The 22,126-nt window shown below is 47.5% G+C and overlaps 1 protein-coding gene across 1 annotated transcript in view; it reads right to left on the reverse strand.

Moving 5' to 3' along the window:
- Positions 1 to 14,902, reverse strand: part of SLC2A2 (solute carrier family 2 member 2) — a 116,587-nt gene extending 101,685 nt beyond the window's left edge. Inside the window, exon 1 of the mRNA XM_073674885.1 lies at positions 14,776 to 14,902. Coding sequence (XP_073530986.1) covers positions 14,776 to 14,802 — 27 coding nt within the window. The 5' untranslated portion in view covers positions 14,803 to 14,902. The remainder of the gene's footprint in view (positions 1 to 14,775) is intronic.
- Between the last annotated feature and the right edge of the window lie 7,224 nt (positions 14,903 to 22,126).

A 22,126-nucleotide genomic window follows, 5' to 3' on the forward strand; every position in this document is an offset into this window, starting at 1 on the left:
GCCCCCATATAATGCTGCATGCAGGCTGTTACCCCCCACATAATGCCCCATACAGGCTGTCCCCCCCTTATAATGCTCCATGCAGGCTGTTACCCCCCACATAATGCCCCATACAGCCCCCCCATTTTAATGCTCCATGCAGGCTGTTACCCCCCACATAATGCCCCATACAGGCTGCCCCCCCTTATAATGCTCCATGCAGGCTGTTCCCCCCCACATAATGCACTATGCAGGCTGCCCCCCCTTTATAATGCCCCATGCAGGCTGTTCCCCACCTTATAATGCCCCATGCAGGATGTCACCCCCCCTCTTTATAATGCCCCATGCAGGATGTCCCCCCCCTCTCTTTATAATGCCCAATGCAGGATGCCCCCCCCTCTCTTTATAATGCTCCATGGAGGATGCCACCCCCCCTTCTCTTTATACTGCCCCATGCCTCATACATTAAAAAAAAAATCAAATACTCCCCTCCCTTCTCCTCACCTGCTACCTGCAGCCCGCTGCTCGGGTCCGAACTCCAGCGTTGTCGGCGTCTTCCCGCTCAGCGCTCCCTGTGACGGCTCAGGGGAGGGCGCGGTGTAAAGACGTCACCGCGCCCTCTCACCTGAGACGTCACAGGGAGCGCAGAGCAGGAAGACAGCTGATCTGCGGAGGCACGGGGAAAGGTAAGTATCCAGCTGCCGGGGCCCTGAGCAAGCGGCGGAGAAGGGCGGGCGCTGACACCGCTCTCCTCCGCCCATAGCCCAGCGGGGTGCGCGACCGCCTGTGGGCCCCTCTGCCTGCTCAGGGCCCCGGCATTTGCCCGGGTGCGCCGGGTGCTGACGCCGGCCCTGATGGGGGGCATCCTCAAGCATAAAGGAGCTTTGGGCAGTAGAGAGATCCCTCATAGGTTTCCTTCCTCACATTCAGGGTCACCACGTCCAGGTCAGGTCCGACAACCGAACATCAGTAGCCTATGTGAATCATCAGGGGGGAACAAGATCACGCTCTCTGATGGCTGTGGCAGACAGAATCCTTCATCTGGCAGAGCGACACCTCCCATCCCTCAGTGCCCTTCACATAAAGGGGATAGAAAACGTAGAAGCAGACTTTCCCAGCCACCATACCCTAAGACAGGGGGAATGGAGCTTGAACCCGGAGGTCTTCCAACAGATTGTCCAGTTATGGGGGCAGCCAGACATAGACCTGTTCGCCACAGGAGCAAACAGGAAGGTAGACAGATTGTTCCTTAAATCCAGCAGAAAGTCCCCATGCCATGGATGCCCTACAGATCCCTTGGAAGTTCAGGAAGGCCTATCCCTTTCCCCCGTTAGTAATGGTTCCAGTAGTAGTGAGGAAGATTCGGGAGGAAGGAGCAAGGGCAATTCTTATAGCCCCTTTTTGGCCCAAGAGGCCTTGGTTCTCCCTTCTCCGACTAATGTCTGTTTCAGATCCCTGGGTTCTACCAGAGAGGCCGGACCTTCTCATTCAGGGACCAGTATTCCACGCCCAAGCCAGAGGTTTCCATCTTGCGGCATGGAATTTGAGAGGTCACTACTAAGTAGCAAGGGGTTTTCACCAGGGTTAGTCTCTACCTTGTTGGGTAGTAGGAAACCAATAACGACAAAAATTTATAACAGAGTCGGGAGTAAATTCCTAGAATTTATAGATACCTCATTATCAGACAAGCCTCCAATCAGGGGAATCCTGGAGTTTCTGCAAAAGGGGCGCGACCTAGGTCTAGCCACGGGGACTCTTAAAGTTCAGGATGGGTCTCGAGGTTTATCAAGTCCTGTGCCAGACCGGTTCGGTCCCTAAGAGTTCCATCCTGGGACCTGAATTTGGTCTTGAATGCACTTACCAGTGACCCGTTCGAAGCCCTACAGGATGTCTCTCCTAAGATCCTCACCCTTAAAACCATCCTCTTAGTGGCCTTAACGTCTTCTCGTAGGGTGGGTGACCTGCAGGCCCTTTCGGTTAATCCTCCCTACACACAAATTTATGATGATAGTCACCTTGCGTCCAGATCCAGCATACCTTCCCAAAGTGGTATCTAGATTTCACTGTAACGAGGAGATTGTGCTTCCCTCGTTTTGCAGCAATCCTAAAAACCCAGGGGAAGTTAGATTCCATAACCTAGATGTTAGAAGATCACTACTACAGTACATTAACATGACTAGTGTATGGAGGAAGGACCATTCCTTGTTCCTGGCCTTTCAGGGGAATAGGAAGGGTCACGGGGTGTCCAAGGGTACCATTTCTAGGTGGCTTAGGGGGGCCATTTGTCTAGCATATACGTCCACAGGAGTTCTTGCCCTGGACAATGTCAGGGCTCATTCCACCAGAGCCGTCGCAACCTCCTGGGCGGAAAGGGCAGACGTCTCAATCGATCAGATATGTACTTGGTCTACACCATCCACCTTCTTTAAACACTATCGGTTGGATCTGTCCTCCTCTGACCTTACCTTTGGGAGAAGGGTACTTCAGGCGGTGGTCCCTCCCTAGGGTGCTCATAATTCTCCAAAATTCTCTCCAGGTGTGTTGTCATGGGTGAGGGGAAAACACCACGGTTACTTACCGGTAGCCGGTTTTTCCTGAGCCCATGACAGCACCCGTAGTTTTCCCTCCCTATTTTTTCTGTTTCTCACACCCTGGTGTGCACTGTTTTGGGTGTTTTATTTATTTATATATATATATATATATATATATATATATATATATATATATACAGTACAGACCAAAAATTTGGACACACCTTCTCATTTAAAGATTTTTATGTATTTTCATTACTTTGAAAATTGTACATTCACACTGAAAGCATCAAAACTATAAATTAACACATGTGGAACTATATACTTAACAAAAAAGTGTGAAACAACTGAAAATATGTCTTATATTCTAGGTTATTCAAAGTAGCCACCTTTTGCTTTGATGACTACTTTGCACACTCTTGGCATTCTCTTGATGAGCTTCAAGAGGTAGTCACCGGAAATGGTTTTCACTTCACAGGTGTGCCCTGTCAGGTTTAATAAGTGGAATTTCTTGCCTTATAAATGGGGTTGGGACCATCAGTTGTGTTGTGCAGAAGTCAGGCGGATACACAGCTGATAGTCCTACTGAATAGACTGTTAGCTGTTTTTTTCTTGCCATAATACAAATTCTAAGTAAAGAAAAATGAGTGTCCATCATTACTTTAAGAAATAAAGGTCAGTCAGTGCGAATAATTGGGAAAACTTTGAAAATGTCCCCAAGTGCAGATGCAAAAACCATTAAGCGCTACAAAGAAACTGGCTCAGATGAGGACCGCCCCAGGAAAGGAAGACCAAGAGTCACGTCTGCTTCTGAGGATAAGTTTATCCGAGTCACCAGCCTCAGAAATCGCAGGTTAACAGCAGCTCAGATTAGAGACCAGGTCAATGCCACACAGAGTTCTAGCAGCAGACACATCTCTACAACAACTGTTAAGAGGAGACTTTCTGCAGCAGGCCTTCATGGTAAAATAGCTGCTAGGAAACCACTGCTAAGGACAGGCAACAAGCAGAAGAGACTTGTTTGGGCTAAAGAACACAGGGAATGGACATTAGACCAGTGCAAATCTGTGCTTTGATCTGATGAGTCCAAATTTGAGATCTTTGGTTCCAACCACTGCGTCTTTGTGCGACGCAGAAAAGGTGAACGGATGGACTCTACATGTCTGGTTCCCACCGTGAAGCATAGAGGAGGAGGTGTGATGGTGTGGGGGTGCTTTGCTGGTGACACTGTTGGGGATTTATTCAAAATTGAAGGCATACTGAACCAGCATGGCTACCACAGCATCTTGCAGTGGCATGCTATTCCATCCGGTTTGCGTTTAGTTGGACCATCATTTATTTTTCAACAGGACAATAACTCCAAACACACCTCCACAAGGTGCAAGGGCTATTTGACCAAGAAGGAGAGTGATAGGGTGCTATGCCAGATGACCTGGCCTCCACAGTCACCAGACCTGAACCCAATCGAGATGGTTTGGGGTGAGCTGGACCGCAGAGTGAAGGCAAAAGGGCCAACAAGTGCTAAGTATCTCTGGGAACTCCTTCAAGATTGTTGGAAGACCATTTCCGGTGACTACCTATTGAAGCTCATCAAGAGAATGCCAAGAGTGTTCAAAGCAGTCATCAAAGCAAAAGGTGGCTACTTTGAAGAACCTAGAATATAAGACATATTTTCAGTTATTTCACACTTTTTTGTTAAGTATATAATTCCACATGTGTTAATTCATAGTTTAGATGCCTTCAGTGTGAATGTACAATTTTCAAAGTCATGAAAATACATAAAAATCTTTAAATGAGAAGGTGTGTCCAAACTTTTGGTCTGTACTGTATATATATATATATATATTGTAGGTGTTGGTTATATGCCTAACCTCTTTGGGAGGTCCTCTCAATGCTCTGTAAACAACTGAAGCGAGGGAGCGGTACTGCCCTTTTATTTCAGACGGTTTCCTGTCCTTGGTGGGGCGGATCCCTCTCTCCAGGTGTGCTGTCATGGGCTCAGGAAAAACCGGCTACCAGTAAGTAACCGTGGTGTTTCTGAGCAAAAAAAATGCAGCATTTGCACTATATGTGAACGCGTCCTAAATATCTAAAGTGGATGTGGTTTCATGAAAACTCCTGCCCACTTTGCATCAAAAGACACTGTTGAACTGTGCTGTTTTGTTGCATTTTTTCACACAGCAAAACTCAATAATCAGAGAAGATTGTTATTAAGTAGTGTGGTGCAGATACTTGCAGAAAACGTGCAGATAAAAAGCAGCAGAAAAAGCAACATTTCTGCTGTGTGTGAACACGGCTTTAGCGTTACATTTTAGGCTTTAAAAACTTATTTTTTGAATTGTTTTTAATTATTTTTTTAATAATTTTATAGGTTGGAAAAAATCTGACTTTTAGTTTCCCTCTAGAATTCATGTATATAGAAATGTATTGGTATATAGGGATGTAACTCTATGTGTTAGTACAATTTGCCTGTAATTTCGGAGAATACACTGCACATTCAAGTACAGAAAAGGTTTGGTGTTCGAATCCCAGAGAAGTCAGATCTCAAGTAAAATTATTTAATTGATTGTAAGTATCTGCTGAGCAGAGGGATGTCTAAGGAGGCACTAAGGAGCAATGAAGACATTGAGAGAAGGCAGTGTGTGGAAGTCAGGGCATGGCCCTGTCCTCCTGGAACAACTTTCCCAAATCGGGACAGTCCTGTTGGCTCTGGGATGGCTGTTAGCTATGCATGCAAATTTCTCATTTCATTATAGAAACTCAGATAAGCTTCTAGACAAACTTATCTGTTTGAACTGACAAAGAGCCGAATTGTGCCAGGAGAATTGGACTATGATACAGCGGTAACACAGAAACAGAACAAGATAAATAATACAAAGTAATGACAAAATAACTTCATTTTATTTTGACATATTTTATATATAGTCCGTAAAATTTAAATCAATCGTAAACACATGATTTAAGCAAAAAAATAAAAGATCCGCTTGTTTGTTTCCCCTCTCCCATGTATAACTCTGAGGCTCTACTGACATTTCTCACCCACTCCAAACCATCCTCTACCTCCATACAGCACTCAAAACGTTCATACAAATCATTGCATCACATACTCTTTCTCTTTTTTCATCTTCTTCTAGTCGCTGGCGACATCTCCCCCAACTCTGGGCCTCCCTCCACCAGCATACACTACTCTCTTCCAGCTACATATAGAAACCCTGCTAATCTTATTAACATTCAGTGCTTGCCCTCTCCTATCGCTTTCCATTGTGCTCTCTGGAACGCAGAGTCTGTATGTAATAAACTAACTTACATTCACGTTTTTTTTCTTCTCTAATTGCCTTAACCTTCTGTCTATTACAAAAACCTGGATCCAGCAGTCAGACACCACCGCCGCTGCTCTCTCATTTGGTGGGCTGATATTTTCACATACCGTCAGACCTGAGAATAGACAGATTGGAGGTGTTGGTTTGCTCCTTTCATCACAATGTGCTTTCCAGGTCATCCCCCCAATTCCCTCACTTAAGTTTCCTTCCTTTGAAATCCACACCCTCAGACTCTTCAAACCCTTCTCCCTGCGAGTAGCAGTTGTATATCGCCCTCCAGGCTCCACCCACCAGTTCCTGGATCACTTTGCCACCTGGCTTCCTCACTTTCTATCCTGTGACATCCCCACCCTCATCATTGGAGACTTTAACATCCCCATCGATGATTCCCTCTCCCAATGTGCCTCTCATCTATTTTCTCTAACCTCCTCATTCGGCCTCTCATAGTTTACCAACTCTCCTACGCGTGAAGACGGGAATACTCTGGACCTGGTCTTCTCCCGTCTCTGCTCGCTGCATGATTTTACTAACTCCCCTCTCCCGCTCTCAGACCACAATCTTCTTTCCTTCTCTGTCAAGAACTGTCTCCTCATCCGGGACTCCCCCACTTACCACACTTATAGGAACACACGTACCATTAATACCAAGCAGCTTATGGACAATCTACACACATCTTTAGCTTCCAGCTCCTCCCTCTCCTGTCCAGACTTAGCATTGTCACACTACAGTGATACACTGAAGAGAGCCCTAGATGAAGCAACACCTTCTATAAGCAGAGAGACCCGACACAGACAACGGCAGCCCTGGCACACGCTTCAAACACGCTTCCTTCAGCGTTGCTCAAGGTGTGCTGAGTGTCAGTGGAGAAAATCTCTTTTAGCAAAAGACTTTATCAACTATAAATTCATGCTCAAAACCTATAACTCTGCCCTTCATCTGGCCAAACAATCCTACTTCACTACCCTCATCACTTCACTGTCCAACAATCCAAAACGACTTTTTGAAACCCTAAGCTCCCTCCTGAGCCCTAAAGCACAGACCCCCCATCACCAACCTCAGCAGTGAGAATCTGGTCACTTATTTCCTAAAAAAAAATCAACCACATCCATCAGGACATCTCAGCCCAATCTCCCCAGTGCCTGGATCCCCTTCCCTGACGCACTTCAAGCTTGCTTGCCTTCTTTGAGCCTGTCACAGAAGAAGAAGTTACCCAGCTCCTCTCTTCTTATCGGCCTACAACCTGCAACAGTGACCCCATTCCCTCACATCTCCTGCAGTCTCTCTCACTGGTGGTCACCACTCATCTGACTAAAATATTTAACCTCTCTTTTCTTCGGGTATCCTTCCCTCTTCATTTAAGCATGCCATCATAACCCATTTACTTAAAAAGCCATCCCTGGACCAGAACTGCACTGCTAACTACAGACCTGTCTCTAATCTGCCATTCATCTCTAAACTCCTGGAACGCTTGGTCCACGCTCGTCTAATCCGCTATCTCTCAGATAACTCTCTCCTCGACCCTCTACAATCTGGTTTCCGCTCTTCTCACTCCACTGAAACTGCCCTCACTAAACTCTCTAATAATCTACTAATAGCTAAATCCAAAGGTCATTGCTCCCTGCTGATTCTCCTGGATCTCTCTGCCGCATTTGACACTGTGGATCACCAGCTCCTCCTCACTATGCTCCTCTGTATAGGCCTCAAGGATACCATTCTCTCCTGGTTCTCCTCCTATCTCTCTGACCGCTCCTTCACTGTATCTTTTGCCGGCTCCTCTTCCTCTCCTCGTCCCCTTACTATCGGGGTCCCGCAGGGCTCAGTCCTAGGCCCCCTCCTCTTCTCTCTATATATTGCTCCTATTGGACAATCAGCAGATTTGGGTTCTAGTACCATCTCTATGCTGACGACACCCAATTATAGGCGTCCTCTCCTGAAATTACCCCTACCCTAATACAAAATACCAAGGATTGTCTGTCTGCTGTCTCTAACATCATGTCCTCCCTCTATCTTAAATTGAATCTCTCCAAAACTGAACTTCATATGTTTCTCCCCTCTACTAACCTAACCCTACCTAACATTGAAATTACCTTGAAGGGTTCAACCATAACTCCCAAGCAGCACGCCCGCTGCCTTGGGGTCATATTTGACACTAAACTTTCCTTTATTCCCTATATCCGATCACTCACCCACTCTTGCCACTTGCATCTTAAAAACATCTCCAGAATCCGATCTTTTCTCACCTTTGAAACTGCTAAAACTCTTACTGTCGCTCTTATTCACTCTTTTCTGGACTACTGCAACTCTCTTTGATCGGTCTCCCTCTTACCAAACTTTCTCCTCTCCAATCCATCCTGAATGCGGCAGCCAGGGTCATATTTCTGTCCAGCCCCTTCACCTATGCCTCCATCTTGTGCCAGTCATTACACTGGTTACCCATTCGCTACAGGTTCAAATATAAACTCATCGCTCTCACCCACAAAGCTCTCCACAGTTCTGCACCGCCTTATATCTCCTCTCTCATCTCTGTCTATCGCCCTACACGTGCCCTCCATTATACAAATGACCTAAGACTAATATCCCCCATAATCCGAACCTCGCACCTCCGTCTCCAAGACTTCTCTCGTTCTGCGCCAGTTCTCTGGAATGCTCTACCCCAGACGATCCAACTGATGCCTAGCCCCCATGTCTTCAAGCGCGCTTTAAAAACTTATCCCTTTAAACAAGCCTACCACCTCAACTACTCAGTAAACTAACTTTTCCCTGTTCCCTCCTTCTAAATATTATTGAGAATCTGTTCCCCACTATTCATCTGTCTCCACACCCTCCATGCACACGATAACTGCACTAGATACTTGATTATTTCACTTAAACATACCGGTTGATGACCGGATAATGCAGCTTTATATGAAAATCCCTATTTATTATAATTGCGAGACCTGAAATAACAAGCACTTTTCACCTATTGTGTCCCCCCTATTCCTTGTAGAATGTAAGCTTGAGAGCAGGGACCTCACTCCTAATGTAACTGTTTAAACTGTGTTACCTTATATTGAATTTATTGTATGTACATGTCCCGCTTAATTGTAAAGTGCTGCTGACTATGTTGGCGCTGTATAAATAAAAATTATTATTATTTGTTTGTAACTATCTCACAGCCATTTTTGTCTCCATTACTAGTGGAATAAATATATGGCTCCCAGTACAGCAGGTATGTGTACACACTGTCTTTTTGTGTAGCCTTGACCCATTAACTGATAAGGTTACCAATGCCCTCATAGAAGAATAAAGCTGACCATACTCATAACTGTCATAAATAAATAAATAAATGTCATAAATGTTCAGCAAACAGCTAGATCTCCCAGTCTGGTGGAGCATTCCTGTGGTTTCAACAGGGGGAGAGGAGAAATGATTTGCCAGACTCCTCTTGTCCACCTTGAAATCAAAAGGATCATCCGTTGATGTTTCAATGAAACAATCCTTCTTTCCTCTGACATCATCTGATCCCCATATACATCAAATGGTCAACCGGTCCCATCAGCAGTTTCGGCGGTCTTTCATCTACTATGTATGGGGGCCTTAAAAGGGTTGTCCACTAATGGGCCAAAGGAGGTGGAAATCAATCAGTGACTGCAGCGCTCAGGTGACGGCCCTGCCAGGTGATGATATCAGAATACTGCTGGGAGATGTTGCCCTGAATATGGAGGAGAAACTCCAGTCTGGGAAGTAATGATTTGTTTTTTCTTTTTTTATCACCATCCCAGTCCCATTAATAAGAGCTTGACCAGTAGTAGACAGTGCCTTGGAAGTTTAGACACCATCTCATTTCTAAATATCCTTTACTTTAGAGATGTAATACTGTTATATGGGAGGACTAAACAAACATATCCAGAATTCACAGAACGAAGAGAATTGCAGCAACTACAAGGAAAAATATACAACGGTCATCAAACACCAGTCATTCCCCATAAAATATTAGGTTTTAAAGACACACTGCTCTCGTAAAGGAACATCTTGCTTGTCCAAGCATCTTTTTATTAACAATAAAAGGTAATTGAGAAAGACCAGTTTTTTTTGCAGATTTTAAATTCTACTTCCAGTAGGTAGATATTCACGCTCCGTACCATAGGTAGAGTAATATCTGGTTCCATATTATTCTCTCTCTAAATATACACACAGCATTCAGTCTTATTACAGAGGCATAATCTATAGACCCATGATACAGTAACAAGAGCCTGTAATAAGCACATATGCCTCCTTCCCACACACACGATTTTGTTTTCTGTATGCCATATTTTATTAGTTTTTACATATGCAAATTGTCTCTTCAGACTTGAACACTACTGCTGCCTATTGGAAGTAGCAATCCTACAAGTCAGTATTGACCCTTTAACGAGCCTTGCAATATTACTTAGGATAAAAGCCAAAACAGAATCCCTATTTGCAGACACTGTGTTTCGGGGTATTGCCACTTGTCAGCGCAAAGTATGAGATCTGATTTAAGGCACTTAAGTCTCATCATACTGTCATGCCAGACCTGTCTTGTCACACTTCACAAGGAGAAACCTTACCCCTTAAATCCCAGTCTTAGCCTGTCATCTAGCCAAATCAGATCTCATACTTTGCACTGACGAGGGGTAGTGCCCCGAAACAACGTGTCTGCAAATTGGGATTCTGGCTTGGCTTTTATCCTAAGTTATATTGCAAGGCTCATAGGGTCGATATTGACTTGTAGGATTGCTACTTCCAGTAGGTGACACTAGAGTTCAAGTCCTCTTCCTTTCTGAAGAGACAATTTGCATATGTAATTTCCCAGAGGAGCATGCAAGGCATTTAAATCTCCTCATAATGGCATGCCAGAACTGGCTTGTCACTCTCCAGAAGGAGAAACCTTACCCCTTAGGTCCCATTAGTTTTTACAGAAACCCATATGAAACAGCTGGTGGGGGGCAACCAAAGCATTTGCCCTGGGTACTTGGTGTGAATGGATGGGGGGACCAATAAACCACTTTGCCTGAGCGAAAGTATTTAGACAAAGAGTGAAGACAGTACATTAAGGCTATGTTCACACCAGTTGTGTTTTGCAGCAGATTTTTATGCAAATTTTCAGCTGCGTCTAGCAGTACCAGCAAAGTGTATGAGAAACCAGAATTCTCTGTGTATTTTCTGCCTTGCTTGCGTATTTGGAAAATAGAGCATGTCACTTCTTTCAGCGTTTCTGCAGCAGAAAACGCACCTGTGTTTTTGCTGCGGTTTTTTTACCCATAGGAAGTAATGGGTGGTCAAAAACACGCAGCAAATACACAGCAAAAAACGCAACAAATAAGCAGCATATACGTGCGTTTTTTACTCAGCTGTTTTCCTGCCAGAAAAAAGTTAGCAGCTGATTTGCAGCAGAAAAAAAACACAACGTGTGTGAACATAGCCTAAACCTTTTATCCTGGGGGAAGAAAAGTCTAGCTGCAGCTCTATATGAAGACACACAAAATGCCTAATGTCTAATATAAACCCCGGGGTTCCATGTGTACTGTCAGATAAAGTCTAATCAACTTTGCCAGAATTAAAAAAAATACACAATCTCTAAATTATTTTTTTCATAGAGCTAAATAGCATACTAACAATTTTAGCCACCTAATGTAAATGTCTCCTAGCTTATCTTGGTGCAGGGACTTCCGGTCTTTGCTATCTACTGTCTAAAAAAGATAAGTGACAGCCCGCAACACAATGGTTCTCAAAATGCATTTATGCTGCACCAATAGGAACGCTTATTTACCTGTAATTGGAATGTGTAAACCGGCTGCCAATGTCCTGACAAAAGAGCAAAATGCTTATTCATCAAGTGAAATTATTTTAAAGGGAATCTATCAGTAAGAACAACCCTCCTAAGCCGTCTATATGGGCATGTAGGTCATAGGAAGATGAATAAAATTATATTTTTACATCTGCGATCCGATGTCTTACTCCAGAGAAGTCCACATTTTCTTAATATGTAAATGAGCTCTTAAGATCTATGGGCGGGACATAGATCTCCCTGAGAATCTGCCTCCAGAACTTATTTTAGATGAAAGTGGGTATTACCAGTGTGAGACATGTAATGACTGACAGTCTGCTCTTCTGATCTACATGTGTCACATTGGTAATGTTCCCTTTCTTTTAAAATAAGCTCCAGAGGCAGATTCTCAGGCACATCTATGTCCCGCCCATAGATCTTAATAAGTCATATTAAGAAAAAAAGTTGTATTTCTCTGGAATAAAACATCAGATTACAGATATCAAAGTGTAATTTTATTCAATTTACTATGACTTACATTTCCATATAGAAAGGCTTAGGATGGTTGATGATACTGACAGATTGCTTTTAAGCTTCCTTAAAAATCAGCATTCTTGGCAGCACATTTCCCAGTGTAAACAGAACCTATGCTGCCGAGAACTATGACAGCCTATGCGTCCAGAACAATTAAACACTGACCGTACTGTGCGCATAGGAAATACCATCTGCGTGACTAAACGACTGCCAATCTGCAAACATGTAGTCGATCAGTGGTTGTTTTTGGCACAAGTCATGTAAAGTATACGAGAACTTTGAGCAATTATTACTATTTTGACCAAGCATATCCTTCCAGATCTCTACTCCATATAATTCACTATTTTTTATTGTCTAAATATATCTTAGACTTGATGCGTCTGATGTGCTTACTTTGAACATTCAGGTCAGAGTGTCTGCATAATCCTAAACTGAACTCATTCTTAGCATAACAAAAAACTGCTGGACCAGTCCCTAATGTCCTCCTCCCTCCTGCTGCGGAGATCACACACTGCTTTGTAAAAACTGCATCTGTCAGTCAGGCTGGATGGGTGGGTGGAGATTAAATTCACATGGACTCATGAACTATTTAATTCTATGGCTACAGCCATTTTACATGGACTTTCAAAGTAAATACACCAGCCTAATCAGGTCTAAGAATGTTATTTATCAATATATGAAGTTTGTATTGGAAAATTTAGTATCAGATCCGCTTTATATAGATATATACACAGCACAATGTGCGGTCACGTCCCTCATCCTTATTGTACTGAGCAAGTAGGAGCTGTTGAAATGAGATCAGAAGGACAATAATGATCAGAATTGCTTTTATTTTCTAAATGGCTTCACTGGGATTGAAAACGGATGTGCTAGTTATCTGTTTAACATTTCAGTTCTTTAGACATTGAGAATTCCCCGCACCCTCCAAAAGTACTAGAAACTAATGGGAACTTCATTTCCGATTTTACTTTCTTTAATAGCATATTGCTAGTGAAAAACATAGGTCCTTTCTTTCCTATATAAACTATGTATGGATGACCCTACAGATAGTACAAGAGAGTGCAGTATACAGCTGTACATGAGGATGTCTGAAGGGTCATAAACCTGTTAACTTGTGTCATAGGAAAAGTGCTTATCCATGGAAAATGTGCACTTGTAGCAAAGGCCCCGCAGCTGTTGAGAGCAGAGGTTAGTGTTATATAGGTGCTTCTCTCCAATGTCTGAATGATCCTTCACTAAACATAGTCATCCCTTCTGCTAATACTTATTGCACCCACATAATAGCAATGTATTAGTAATGGATCACAAATTAGTGCCATCTATTGTACCGTACCTACTAGTAATAGGATGTGGCCACAGGATAGATAATGCATGAATACTATCTAATGTACTTTACCCCTAGTAATACGATATAGTTATACATTAATTCTATCTAATGTTTCCCACGGCCAGATTCATTAGGGTTTGTTCACATATGGTGTTTTTCTTCTCTGCGTTTTCTTGTGCGGAAAAAAAGCTATGTTTTACAGTACCTGCAAAGTTCATGAGATCTCTCTGCATTTTTTTTTTCCTTGTGTTCTTTTGAAATTTGCGAAATGTCAATTCTTTCAGCGATTTTGTCTCATTAAAATCAATGAAAAAAAAAAAACCACAAGTAAAAACCACTGCAAAAACGCACCAAAAGCACATCAATAATATGCGCAGAATTTTTCTTGCCAGTAGTCTGGGATGTAGAAAAATCTGCAACAAAAATAGCTGCATGCGAACATACCCCAAGGATAGTAAATTTGGTAACCTACTGGTAATTAAAACCTTAAAAAAATTAAATCTCCTTCTCTTTGATCTAGGTAATGTACAAAATTTTTCCAGAAAATATTGCGTCGACTGCGCAGCATATTGTAATTTCCACTGCATATGTACAGATATAATTATGCAACAACGTCCTGCAAATAGGGGGCACTATCAGTCCTGTTTGAAATCCTGAGTTTTCCCGATTACCCTCTCTATAGATGTAATATAATCAGGGGTATGTATGGAGGGTTAGAAGTGCGGAGTCTATTCAGGGGTCATACCGGAATGCCTCTCGTAGAATGACTCCATTGTCCGGCTGATTATCCCCTGCATTGAATGGCTGTACAGCTGAATAGTTAAATGTGTGGACAATCCAGCAGAGACACACAAGGTCTCATAGTATAGATGGCAACAAAACATGGTTACCATTCAGTAGAAAAAATCTTATTCCGTTGTAGGTAGTTGATGCTGATGGTGGTGACGGGGGTGGTTAGATCAGGTTTCTGTTACTTTGTAATGTAGAAATATCCATGATATAGTGAGTAGATATTAGAATATTCCACCACATATAAAATAATTAGTTAAACTAACACCGGCCGATGACACCAGAAGTGATGGAATCATTTTCCAATAATGACTGGTAAAACAATGCATTAAACAACTACACTGACAATATGCCCTGGATGTAGATGGTAACGCTGTCTTCATTTCTTTGTATATAGATGGTATAATATACTTGTACTTGGTAGAGTTTTAGATATAGACTCCTCCACTTTTTTCAGGCTACTTACCATATATTTACAGAAACAATTCTACTTCTGCCTTTAACAAAAATATATAAAGAGTACAGTACCTTCGGCTCTTGCATTTTCCTGTCCATTGTTTCTTTGTCCAGTGAGCTCCAAGAGACTGAATGTTGTCTGTGACCTGTGGTTGTATATATACAGGTACATAGAGGCCGTCCTAGAGGAGGGGAGCTCTTAACTAGCTAAAACAACAACCAGCAGTTGTGAAACAGCCAGGGGCAAAGGGCCATGACTGCTATTCATTCACAGTCACTGAAAAGTTGGCTTGATTTTACAAATAATACCATTTTTTATGTTAGTCATTTATTGTAATGTATATGTAATGTATGTAGTGTCGAGGGGCATTGTTGTAGCAGCTAAGCTTAACATAACATAAAATTGCATCTCTATTTCACTTCCACAATTCAATCTTATCAAGCCAGGAATTTGCATAGTTTATTCATCATTTACTGAATATGCAGCTGGTACACTTTAAGAGTGGCCATAGACATTAGATTATTGCAGGTCGAACCTTCCAATTTTAGTGGGACCAGTAGACCATTAAAGAGGAGCAGAGGAGCCTACCAACTTTCCCTCTTTATCTGCTGTTGGAGACAATTTGGAAGACCCCCCATGCATCAAGAAGGATTCAACACTCCTTTTTTTTCCCAAAAGGGATAAACCTCTTCCAGAGATGTCTTGTAGCATTTGACTTACTTTTTCCTATAGAGCAGAGGTCCCCAACCGCCGGTCCGCGGACCAGGACCGGGCCGTTGGGGTTTTTCAGCCGGTCCGCGGGGAGAGGGGGCCCCTCCAGCCTCCAGCAGGGCCGCCATCAGGGCATGACTGCCCTGACTCCAGTATGGGGCCCGGCCGGTAGGAGCCCCCTCAGAGCCCCCCTCTTGTGCGTCTCTCTCCTCATGGGGCCCCCGGCCGCATGCTAAGCGCCGGGTCCGGGACATCTTAGCGCTGCGCTGCTGCGGCAGCACCTTCATGTGACGCGCCCCCTGGGACATATTCCTTTTTGAGGGGAATACCCGGCACCGGATCAGATGGGGGGTTGTAGTCTCCGAGCGGCTGTGACCCGGCCCGTGCCCAGGGCGTCAAACTCAGTGTTATGTGGCAGTCCTACAGATGTTATTAAGAGTTATTTTGTGTCGACTACGCCACCCGTTGTGATGCGGTCACTGTGGCCGCGGCTGCAGCAGGGTCCGCTGAGGCTGATGGTGTAGGTGCAGCTTGTGATGGTATAACCCCCAACGGGTGGGGTATAGCCTCAGGGGGGACAGGTGCAGAGGATGGGGGTTGTGGTGGTGCAGTGCAGACGGCAGTGAAGACAGAGTCGGGTTGTGCAGTTAAGGGTGTTTACTTACTGCAGATGTTGTACTGGTCACTCCAGCTTCGAGTGACCACCCGAGCCGTGCTGCGTCCACCAGGTCCTGGATCCAGCCAACCCCCAAATAAGTCCGGAGCGTGGCCCTGAGCTCTCCTTCTGTCCCGTTCTCTGGCCGTCCCCACCAGTGATCCACCTAGGTCCAGCTCCCTCGGGCCTTCTGTTGGGACACCCTTGGCCTTGGGTTCCCTGACCCTTCATGTGGTGTGCCTTCGGGGTGGATGTGGTGGGTGACCATGGCAAACGCTGCCCACGGTCTCCGGTCTCTGGCTGGGGAATGTTTTTACCCCCACCAGCTTGGGTTCCGGTACCCTGATGCCGACTCTTCACCCGGTGATTTAAGTTGGGATCTTGGAGTCCTTTTCTGCTGTTTCCCCCTCTGGGTCTCTCTCTTCTCCTCTCTCACTCTGGGTCTTTCTTCTCCTCTGCTCCTGAATTTCTCTCTGCATCTGACCCTGTTCTTAGTTGGTGCCCACCTTATATACACCCTCTATGTGTGAGCTCAGGTGACCAGCACCCAATGAGCTCCTAACTTTACCCAGGCTGCTCCCCCTATCTGCCCCTACACTACTTGGGATGTACCACCCCCCTCCCACTCCAGCCAGGAACAGACTCGGTCGTACCTGCACATTTCTAAGTGGGAGTACCGTCGGTCTGCTCCTCGGAAATGGGATGTGTGTAGTGCATGCAGCCTACCGAGCTCAGTTCCACACTCCATCCTTACCCGGGAGTGGAATATCACACCTCTGGGTTGAGGTGCAATACCCCTGTAGCAGCCGAATCCTCAGGGTGCTACATTCCCCCCTGGTAAATCACAGCACGTCCTCGGGCTGTAAGACATAACACCAAAAACATACAAATTTTTGCAAAAACATATAAAACATATAAAACATTATATATATATAAAACATTCTCGTCGCCTCTGGCTCCTCCTCCGGTCACTGTGCAACGTGTGACCGGGTAAAGTGCGACAGTCTCTCTGGAAAACTGGTTTTCCTATAAAACCGGTAGGGGGCGCTTTAGGAAGCGCAACTATATACAGGGGAAGTTGGCCGCTCTCAGTCCTCGGCCAGGTAAAGGGAAGGGAATAGCTGCTCACAGTCCTCAGCCTGGTATGAATACGGAATAACGGGTAAACAGTTCACTCATGCTGGTCCCAACGGGGACTATATATATGTAGCAACAGTTTCTTTGGTACCCGATCGGGTAACTATTTACAGCACCTACTCCGCTGTACTCAACAACGTCTTCCTCCTGCTCTTTCTTTGGGGATCTCAGCTTCAGACCCGTCCGGATCCTCTTGCTCTTCCTCCTCACATCGCAGCTCCTCCTCTGTCAGGCGATGCACATGGAGGGCGTAAGGTCCTTTGGCACACTTGTGCCGGGTAAAGGTGACCTCGTCCCTGATATAAAGGTCACGACCTCTGTGCCCCTCCGGCAGATGGGACTCCACATCTCTGCGCGTGACAAAGACGTCGCCGGGGGTGTTGTTGTCTCTGATGAAGCCCCACCCATGCTGCAGGTTAAACTTTATTACAGTCCCGGTGGTACGGGGACTGTGCGCTGCACGGGGGTCCCTCCTGGTTCGGCTCTTCTGCTCGGCGCTCCGTACTTGGGCCTGTTGCTCCCGGACCCGCCTCTCTCTCCGCTCCCTCGCAAACTCTTCGAGCTGCTGTCGGCAACACTCAGCACGCTCCGCTGCAGCTGCCCTGGTTTCCTGAGTGAACCCCATTAGGTCTTCTCCGGTGGGGTCCCACTCAAATTGGGCTTCTTCCAGAGGAGGCGAGACCCGTGCCACGGGCTTCGGAGCCGGAATCAGGGGCTCACACAAGGGCCCTAGTCTCTGCTGCCGTTCCAGCTCATGGAATTCTTCGGGCCAGATGAAGGGCCGCCCGTCCGGCCATGTGAGCTGGCTGAACAAGTCCTCCCCCAGGTGTGGCACCCTTGGTTTTACGGGCGCGGGCGCGGTGGTGGTGGCGCCCGGATTGCCCAGGCCTTGCGGCCAGGCCTGGGGCACCTGGAAGGTGAAGGGCACCGTTAATACGGCGGCGCCCTGGGCTACCTGGCCTTGCGACCAGGCCGGAGGCTCCGCGGAGGTAGGGGGCGCTGTTGGTGATGCGGCGCCCGGGGGTACTAGGCCTTGCGACCAGGCTGGTGGTATTTCCTGCTTTGTCACGCTCCGGGTCGAGGCGCGTGACGTCACAGGGGTCGCTGCGGCGGCTTCCGGTCGGGGCCTAGTCCATAGCGGTGACATGGCGGCTACGGGCACAGCAGGGGGACTTTCGGGCTCTGCGACGGGGAGCTGAGGCAGGTGCGCGGTTTCCCGGCTTGGGGTATAGGCGTCCCCTTTACCTGCCTCCTTGCGTCCGGCTCCCTTCTCGGCGCCGTCTCCGGCCTTTGGTCCTCCCGCGCCATCCTCAGAGGCGGTCTGTTTCCTCTTCCAGGGTAGCGTGCTCCGTTGACTGGTCTCAGCTTGCTGGGCCATCTCCCGGCTCCATTCCGCCAATATCTCGCGCTGTACCCGGGCCATCCTCCGTGCGAGGCCCTCCAGGGCAGTCTGTGCACACTCCCGGTCTCGGGGGAGCTGTGCAAGGACCTCCACTAGGCCTAGTGGGGTCGTGGTGTCTAGCAGGCTCCTGACCAACGGGTCGGTGCTGCTCTGCTCTTCTTCCAGCAGGCTCCTGGCCAGCGGGCCGGTGCTGCTCCGCTCTCCTTCCTCGGTCTCTAGCAGACTCCTGGCCAGCGGGCCGGTGCTGTTCTGCTTTCTCTCCATCTCCGGGTAAGCTCCTCCGCTACTCCTCTCCAGGCTTCTTGCCTCCGGGTGCGCTCGCTCCAGACTCCTCCAGGCGGCACCCATCTTCGTTCTTTTCTTTCGTCTCCTCCCACTTCGAGGGCGGTCCCGGGGCAACTCGGTGACTGTCAGCTCCAGGGGTAGTTCTTTCACGCTGACAGACACCTCCAGCATCACAGTCTCTGTTGGTGGGGGCGGTTTCCACTTTTGGCGCCATTTTCTGTCCTGGCCCACGATGGGAGGCGGCCTCTTGCCCTCCTTTGGCACGCCCATAATGGCGTCCGCTGCTCTTCCAAGGCGGGAAATCTTCGGATTTGGCGGGAAGCGTCGCCCAGTGGCGGGAAACTCTGCAGATGGCGGGAACAAGCTGGAAATGGCGGACAATCGGCGGGAAACGACCTGTGATGGGGTCCGATGGCGTGGACCCTCCGGAACCGGCGGGAGACTTCTTTCTGAGGTAAACTTGCACTTTTCTTCAGGCACGCAGTACCCGGGTGTTGCGGGCACGTAATCCTGCCGACTACGCCAAAGTTGACGCGCCCCCTGGGACATATTCCTTTTTGAGGGGAATACCCGGCACCGGATCAGATGGGGGGTTGTAGTCTCCGAGCGGCTGTGACCCGGCCCGTGCCCAGGGCGTCAAACTCAGTGTTATGTGGCAGTCCTACAGATGTTATTAAGAGTTCTTTTGTGTCGACTACGCCACCCGTTGTGATGCGGTCACTGTGGCCGCCGCTGCAGCAGGGTCCGCTGAGGCTGATGGTGTAGGTGCAGCTTGTGATGGTATAACCCCCAACGGGTGGGGTATAGCCTCAGGGGGGACAGGTGCAGAGGATGGGGGTTGTGGTGGTGCAGTGCAGACGGCAGTGAAGACAGAGTCGGGTTGTGCAGTTAAGGGTGTTTACTTACTGCAGATGTTGTACTGGTCACTCCAGCTTCGAGTGACCACCCGAGCCGTGCTGCGTCCACCAGGTCCTGGATCCAGCCAACCCCCAAATAAGTCCGGAGCGTGGCCCTGAGCTCTCCTTCTGTCCCGTTCTCTGGCCGTCCCCACCAGTGATCCACCTAGGTCCAGCTCCCTCGGGCCTTCTGTTGGGACACCCTTGGCCTTGGGTTCCCTGACCCTTCATGTGGTGTGCCTTCGGGGTGGATGTGGTGGGTGACCGTGGCAAACGCTGCCCACGGTCTCCGGTCTCTGGCTGGGGAATGTTTTTACCCCCACCAGCTTGGGTTCCGGTACCCTGATGCCGACTCTTCACCCGGTGATTTAAGTTGGGATCTTGGAGTCCTTTTCTGCTGTTTCCCCCTCTGGGTCTCTCTCTTCTCCTCTCTCACTCTGGGTCTTTCTTCTCCTCTGCTCCTGACTTTCTCTCTGCATCTGACCCTGTTCTTAGTTGGTGCCCACCTTATATACACCCTCTATGTGTGAGCTCAGGTGACCAGCACCCAATGAGCTCCTAACTTTACCCAGGCTGCTCCCCCTATCTGCCCCTACACTACTTGGGATGTACCACCCCCCTCCCACTCCAGCCAGGAACAGACTCGGTCGTACCTGCACATTTCTAAGTGGGAGTACCGTCGGTCTGCTCCTCGGAAATGGGATGTGTGTAGTGCATGCAGCCTACCGAGCTCAGTTCCACACTCCATCCTTACCCGGGAGTGGAATATCACACCTCTGGGTTGAGGTGCAATACCCCTGTAGCAGCCGAATCCTCAGGGTGCTACACATGATTCCCCTGACTTCCGGTCATGTGACGGCGCCGTCACATGGCCGGAAGTCAGGAGAACCTGGTGTCAGCGATTTGGACGAGCGCCAGGATTCTGCAGGGATCGCATGGGGGTAAGTATAACAAGTTTTATTTTTTTTTAAATACAATTAACTAGGAGTGGGGGGAATGGGAGATGCACATGGGGGGAGGGGAGAGATGAGAGATGCACATGGGGGAGGGGAGAGATGAGAGATCCACATGGGGGGGAGGGGAGAGATGAGAGATGCACATGGGGGAGGGGAGAGATGAGAGATCCACATGGGGGGGAGGGGAGAGATGAGAGATGCACATGGGGGAGGGGAGAGATGAGAGATCCACATGGGGGGAGGGGAGAGATGAGAGATGCACATGGGGGGAGGGGAGAGATGAGAGATGCACATGGGGGGAGGGGAGAGATGAGAGATGCACATGGGAGGGAGGGGAGAGATGAGAGATGCACGGGGGGGTGAGAGATGCACGGGGGGTGGATGAGAGATGCACGGGGGGGTGAGAGATGCACGGGGGGATGAGAGATGCACGGGGGGTGGATGAGAGATGCACGGGGGGGTGAGAGATGCACGAGGGGGATGAGAGATGCACGGAGGGGATGAGAGATGCACGGGGGGTGGATGAGAGATGCACGGAGGGGGATGAGAGATGCACGGAGGGGGATGAGAGATGCACGGGGGTGAGCTGCACATGGGGGGGTGAGAGATGCACATGGGGGGGTTATGTTTACATAACTTTGTTGCCTTATGAAGGGCGGGGGGGGCCCCCAAAAATTTCTTGCACAGGGGCCCACTACAGTCTGTGTCCACCCCTGGGATGAAGTAAATGCAGCTGAACAGCAGCTGTCAGGACAGCTGCCCTGTCCTGCTGCAGGGCGTGATGGGGCCTCAGTGATGCGGCTCCTGGCACAGCACATTATGTGGGGCTCCTGGCATAGCTCCTGGCGGGGACCTGGTCTACACTATATGATAAGTATGCACTAAACTCCAAATCCCTCCATTACCCCGCCCCCATATGACCAAAGCCCCGCCCACCCCACCCCCTCCTTGCTGGGCCATGGAGAAATGATCTTGCTTCAAGCCGGTCCCTGGTGCAAAAAAGGTTGGGGACCACTGCTATAGAGAACGTCTGCTCAGCCAAGCCAAGCATGTACAGTATATCTATAGACAAGGGTTGAAAGCTATCAAATGTGTTTTCCCAGCCTCACAATTCAGCTTCATAGTATTATTATTTATTTTCAGAGCACCATTGATTCCATAGAGCTGTACATGAGAAGGGGTTACATACAAAATACAAATATGAATTACAATGAACAAACTAACAATGACAGACTGCTACAGAGGGGAGAGGGCCCTGCTTACAGCCTACAGGATAATGGGGAAAGAGACAGTATGGCAGCAACAGTGGTGGTGAGGGGGCAGCTGGTTCATTGCAGGCTTTAACCTTTCTTGAAGAGATACAGTGAGGAAAATAAGTAT

Source organism: Phyllobates terribilis, unplaced genomic scaffold (genome assembly GCF_046119375.1).
Source record: "Phyllobates terribilis strain yellow unplaced genomic scaffold, ASM4611937v1 Scaffold_3__8_contigs__length_932513732, whole genome shotgun sequence".
Classification (NCBI taxonomy): Eukaryota; Metazoa; Chordata; class Amphibia; order Anura; family Dendrobatidae; genus Phyllobates; species Phyllobates terribilis.